Genomic DNA, 6,011 nt, shown 5'->3' with positions numbered 1-6,011 from the left:
CATCGTGGGAAAGCATGAGGGGTTGACAACAAGCTTGCCGAGGGCCCACTCCTTTGCCTTCCCCGTCAGTTTGGAAAGAAGGAAGCGAGTCCGCGCGAGCTCGGTGGAAAGCTGCCGGGCTTCAACTGCGATGTCCACTTCGCAGAACCATCTGTTCAAGTGGAGGCGACCGTCGCCTTCACCACTATAAGAGGAGACATCGAGCTTGACGATGTCAGTCCTGTTCTTGGACAGCGTGGGAGTCGACACGCGCTGACGGAGGTCAGCGAGTTCACGCGCCATGAATTCTTGGGCGGCAAGGCGATGTTGAGCTACGGTTCCAGCAGTGAGCAACGTGTGGATGACAGCCTCGCCGGACGCAGCAGCGAGGCGGTGCAACGCCTCCCATTCGATCGAAGAGAGGTGGGGGAAGCTGTCGTGCTCCAGCGACGTGTTGGGCAACTTGGGCGCGTCGGGCATCGGCATGTCGTTCATCGTGAGCGTTGGACGGATGACCAAGTGCTACCAGGTGTAACGAGCTTTCAGCAACCCGTTACCTTACGTACACTGTGCGTGAGAAAGCAGGCAAATTAGACTCTGAAATGTATTGAAAGTTAACGGCGTGGTCTCGGACCACGCCAACCAGTAGATGTGTTCTACAAGCTGATTGGCCATCGCATTGGATGCGATGGCGATGTGTGACGATGGGCCCGTCACAGCTTTCAAAAGAGGTAGAAAAATCTACTGTTCAGTAAGAGTGCGCAATGCGCCTTTACCGGTACAACCTTACGAATTTCTTCTAATCAAAATAAATGCTCGTCAATATCATTATTTACAATAACAATTGCTAAGATACCCTTCTCTCATTCGACACCCAATTGGAACGATGAATGTGCTGCGGGCCGCCGTATCGGGCGAAACCGTGCGCTTCGTGCAAGATGGTTTCAATCTAGACTTGACATACATCATGCCTCGCCTCATTACAATGGGCTACCCAGCCTCGGGGGTTGAGAAAACCTATCGCAACGACATCAATGACGTTGCCGCTTTCCTCAATTCACGACATCCCGACGTCTACCGTGTCTACAACCTCAGCGAGCGGCGGTACGACTGCTCCAAGGTCAAATGTCGAGTGAGTGAGTGCGGCTTCTCAGCTGACCATCCGCCCCCGTTGCAGCTCCTAATTGACATCGTAAACGATATGATGGAGTGGGCGTCCAAGAACCCAAGCAACGTCATAGTTGTGCATTGTCTAGACGGCCAAGGCTGTACTGGCCTTGTGTGCACATGCTACTTACTGTTCACGGGACACTACGGGGACATCTACAAGCTGCACAGCGAGCGAGATGTGAGGCAGACAGCGAACTTAAGTATTCGCGACTTTTGGAATATTAGAGGCCGAGGAGTGCGATTCCCTAGCCAGGCGCTGTACATTTATTACTTCATTATGCTGCTGAGACGGCTCGAACGCTCACCTGCGCAGATCCCACCATTACGGCCAGCTAGCAAGATGTTCCTGAAAAATGTCGTGTTACAAGGCATTCCAGACTTTGATGCCCCTCCTAAAGGAGGATGTACCCCTTTCTTGCAGATATTACCGGCCCCATCGCAACACCATTAGCCAGGGCTACTGTATAATAGCTCTTGGCAAAGAACCCAGTTCGAAACGTTTGTGGCAGACCCTAACGGAGCAATCATCTACGAGGTGCGTAGCGGAGGGAAATTCGTGGTATCATATTAAAGAATGACGAGGTTGTGTTGCAGGTGAATACCGAGGTACAGGGCGATGTATTGATGAGGTGTTTGCATGCCAAAAACCAAGGAAAGCAAATGGTGCCGATGCTCCACTTCACTATCAACACCGCCTTCATCAGCATGGACGTAAGTTGAGAACAAAAAGACTCTTGATAGACAAGACTAATCCGCTGTATCTTATAATAGAGCAGCTCCCGAAGGCAGAGCTGGATGAGGCCTCGAATGACGAACGGTTCCCGGATAGTTTTCATGTGGAAATTAATTTGGAGATGTGTATCTCGACTGATAATCTGTCCTGCGCATCGTCGTCTTCATTGATGCTAACACAACGCGATCGTGATATTCCGAGCAATCAAATTAAGCTGGCAGGACAGCGAGGGCCGTTGCTATCCAAGGCTGGCTATATACACAAGGTGGGTTCTTCAAAACTTGGAAAAAACGATGGGTTGTAGCACGGGACGGCAAGATATTGAATTACCGCGACCAGATGGACGCTGCGCCTCTAGACTTCAGCAAATTGGGGGGAGCTACAGTGGAGATATGTGGAGCCAGTGAAGTGAACGCGCGGAACAAGACTTTGCACTATTTCAAGGTGGTTCCTTCTACTACCACTGAGCGTACCTACATTTACGCTTCCGAAAGTGAGCAAGACCTGGTCGCTTGGATTCAAGCCCTTAGCGTCCAGTGTGCGAATGAGACTGTTAAGGAACATGAGGCGTCGTCACGGAAACATCATCTGTTGAGCAATACTGTGGCGAACAAGGAGGAATGTCAAATGAGCAGTGAAGCCAGTCAAAGTTACGCCACGAGTGACTCGATTCCGTCGCTAAAATATGGAAACGTGTGCAGAAAAGCTGGTGTATCGCCTGAAGTTGCTAATCCGGTGGCGTTATACGATCAAGATTCAAACACACTGCAGCTCTCCGCTATGCAGTTAATAACTAGTGACCATGCCGTGACTCCGCTTATTAATCTCTTAGAAATGTGTGAACAAATGGAGGAAACCAGCGATATGTGCAAGAGTGTGCTAGCTCGATTGAAAATGATACATGAACCCGTCACGAAAAGGGAAAATTGCGCTTATCGGCCAGAGTTTGCCCGGATCAGAGCAAGTTTTCATACGTTCTTGATGAAATATAGGCTTGGAACTGCATTTGAGCGGCTCTTGAGCGCTCGAACGATTGTTGGGTTGCTGAGGGATTATCACGTGGCGATTGACGCAATAGAAACGAAGCTGGCAGACAAGCAACAAAAAGACAGCTGGATTGAATTGTGGGAGCATCAAAGACAAGAAGTGGACGCCCGCTTACTGCTGCTGTGGAAAACCAACCCCGAAAGGATCCTAGATACAATTTCGGACGAGGAAAATGCTCTTCTTCTGCTCAATTCTGAAGCTAGAGCCAGCCAGGATACCTACAACACCTATAGTATAGAATCGAGAGCCTTGCTAAGATCTGTGGCCGAGACTGTCGTCAGGCTTTCCGCAGCTTCTGTGCCTGTTGTCCCTGGGTGGTTTATTGCTGACCACGAGGTTCAACGAGAGAAGGACCATTTTGCACGTGGGTCGTTTGGAAAAATATATCGAGGGACCTGGCGAGGGACAAAAGTGGTGATCAAGTGCGTCAATGTAACCTCAACGAAGGAGGATCGGGATTTCTCGCGAGAAGCGAGGGTCTGGCTACGGGCTCAACACCCGAATATTGTCAAGTTCTACGGCGCTTGCCACTTGACACAGCCATGTCTTTTTGTGTGTGAAGAAGTCACAAACGGCAATTTGGTCGACTTTTTGGTCCGCATCAAAGGATCCGATAGCGCTATAACGTGGCGCTTGCTGCATGACGCAGCCTTGGGCTTGCAATCCCTACACCAGAACAACATTGTGCACGGGGATCTCAAATGTAATCAAATTCTAGTGAGCGAAGACTTAACGGCCAAGCTGACAGATTTCGGGATGAGCTTTGTGTCGCTGGAGTCGAGGCCAACCACCACGAGTGGAGCTGTGCGCTGGAAGGCGCCCGAGCTGTTGACTCACGAGGGCTGTGCTCCAACGTTTGCGTCGGATATCTATTCCTTTGGGATGTGTGTCGTAGAAGCGAGAAGTGGAGGCGTTCCGTGGAGAAGCGATCTGCCGAATGTGGCAGTGATTTATCATTTGACGCATGGCACTTTCTTGTCCCGACCGGAGGCATTCAAGAGCGATGAGCAGTGGGAGTTCGTGCGTTCTCTCTGTGCTTTTAAGCCTTCCGAGCGTCTCGGGTTGGATGCTGCAATCGAACAGCTTGATCGGTTTGCTCGACAAGAACAACTCAACGCAGCAGGTGGATAAAGGCAGAGAGATCAAGTGAAAATACTGAAATGTATTGTAGTTGCTTGCCTACGTTTTGATGCTGGTTTAATCCTCATCCATCGCTGCGCCTTCCTCGTCGCTCATGCTGTAATATTCACTGCCGCTCAAACTGTAAATGCTGACGTCGCTACCCATTTCAAACGCGGCATCTTCACTCCCGTTCATGTCGTAGAAGAGGGGCTGACCTCGATACCGAGGACGCCAGTCCAAGGCGAGTGTCGCGATGCGGTCGAACATGTTCCCGTGTCGCCCAGTTATACGCATTGCCAGCGCCAACGACGGGTGTTTCTGTTTGACTTGCTCCAACAAAGGAGCCAGCTCGTTGCGCCTCACACCATTTCGCGTGCACTTTCCAGGGTTGATAACGTGCAGTGTTGTCTGGATGCGGCTCCTAATTCTTTATCACTGATCGTCACCAATTGCTGCAGTAAATCCACAATAACTGAGTAGAAGCTCGCACGTTGTCGATCACGATAGCCCCCAATGGAGATCTCAATCATGCGTTCTTTTCCGACCAAGATTTCCCGTCTGGAAACACGCTGAATGTAGTCTAACATGCCTCTTCCAGTCACTCGAAACGGAGCTAAGTGGCATTGTGAGAGGTTCTTCAGACTAGCGAGTGACACCAGTGTCCGATCCGTCAGTGTATGGACAGGTCTAATGCTCAGAGCAGTCTGACATCGTAATTGCCTTGATGCATGGACAGTGTGTAGCCACTGCATCCCAGAGATCGTCTCCGTACACGTTTACATTAACGTACCGGTCACTGGTTTCATCATGAACGTAATGATTGATATCGATGCTCAAATCTTTTAAGGTAGAAAATGCATTGAAGACTGCATAGGCGTCTTGAGATCTCTCGCCAAAGCCCGGGACCTCGTTCCATTCGTCAGGTGGCTCAACGAAATCGCTGTACTAGTTTTTGAAGTTCCAGTTCGTATTCGCTGACAGATTCAGTGTCTTGAGGTTGGGCTTTTCATGTTCGGAAGAAAACTGTAGCGAAGGGCACAACGGTCCAGCTAAACGTGCGGAGGTTCGTGCATGTGGCTGCCACAGTGGCATTAAAAGTAGTCTAAGTATCGAGCGAGATTGACCACATCTCGTCAAACTCTCATACCCGTCGAGGTATTAAATTTTCGGGCAAAACCGAGTCACTGCCTCGATAAACTATCTACTGGCGCGGTAGACGTCCACTTCATTGCGTGCTGGCACGGTAAGTTGACGTAGTCCGCCGGTCCGTCCTCTACTATGCCACTTTTCTGGGGCTATTATCAGGGCATCCATGACTCTGTCAATGTCGGGGCCCGAATAGAGTGGATTCGAAGTCACTTTTACGTGGTAAGATGAGGAATTCCAGATGTGGACATTGCTCAGCTACCGCCTTTAGGGTACGCGGTATGTGGCAACTTAGCAAGGGCACTTTGGTCAGACCCAGCCTCTTGAGGCCCGGCATGTATACGAACAATTTGTCCCAGTCAATATTGAGCTCATTCAGCTCTCCTAACCAAGGACTCGGAGATAAATCCCTTGGGTCGTAGTCGCCCAGGCGCAATCGAAAGTCCTTCAAACGAGCCCCGTAGTCCTTGACTTCATCGATGTTCTCTTCCACAGCCTCATCGTCTAAGATTTCAGTGTCTTCTAACCCTATAAAGCCCATTCTGTCATGAAAGGTCTTGATAATGTCCTCCACTAACTGGTGCGTGCTTTTGGACACCAACGAAATGGATTTTTAGGGACTCCGGACGTTGTTTGGGATCATCTGGTCCGAAGTCTTGCGTGAACCCGATGATGACAAGCTTGAAAACATTAGTAAACACCTGGAGAGGTAGCGACGGCAGTCCTGTCGTCATGGATAGCTGCGGGCCGTTACTCTACGCAAGTTGTATCCAGAAAAAACGAGCTGTTAACGTTAATTTTAGCACAGCAAAAA

General features: G+C 50.0%; 2 protein-coding genes across 2 annotated transcripts; one reads left to right on the top strand and one right to left on the bottom strand.

Annotated features, from left to right (window-relative positions):
* Window positions 1-3,471: 3,471 nt before the first annotated feature.
* PITG_02224 (uncharacterized protein) lies at window positions 3,472-3,936 on the top strand (the record flags this gene model as incomplete). Its single annotated transcript, XM_002907131.1, has 3 exons — window positions 3,472-3,485; window positions 3,547-3,868; window positions 3,931-3,936. The coding sequence occupies 3 exons, from the start codon at window positions 3,472-3,474 to the stop codon at window positions 3,934-3,936; spliced, it is 342 nt and encodes a 113-aa protein (XP_002907177.1).
* Window positions 3,937-4,126: 190 nt separating this feature from the next.
* Window positions 4,127-5,738, bottom strand: PITG_02223 (uncharacterized protein; the record flags this gene model as incomplete). The annotated part of the gene is made up of 3 exons (XM_002907130.1): window positions 4,127-4,472; window positions 4,842-4,996; window positions 5,460-5,738. 3 exons carry the CDS (start codon window positions 5,736-5,738, stop codon window positions 4,127-4,129), a joined length of 780 nt encoding a protein of 259 aa, XP_002907176.1.
* Between the last annotated feature and the right edge of the window lie 273 nt (window positions 5,739-6,011).

Source organism: Phytophthora infestans, genomic scaffold (assembly GCF_000142945.1).
Source record: "Phytophthora infestans T30-4 supercont1.3 genomic scaffold, whole genome shotgun sequence".
Taxonomy (NCBI): Eukaryota; Oomycota; class Peronosporomycetes; order Peronosporales; family Peronosporaceae; genus Phytophthora; species Phytophthora infestans.
This window is presented reverse-complemented; position numbering and strand designations above follow the sequence as displayed.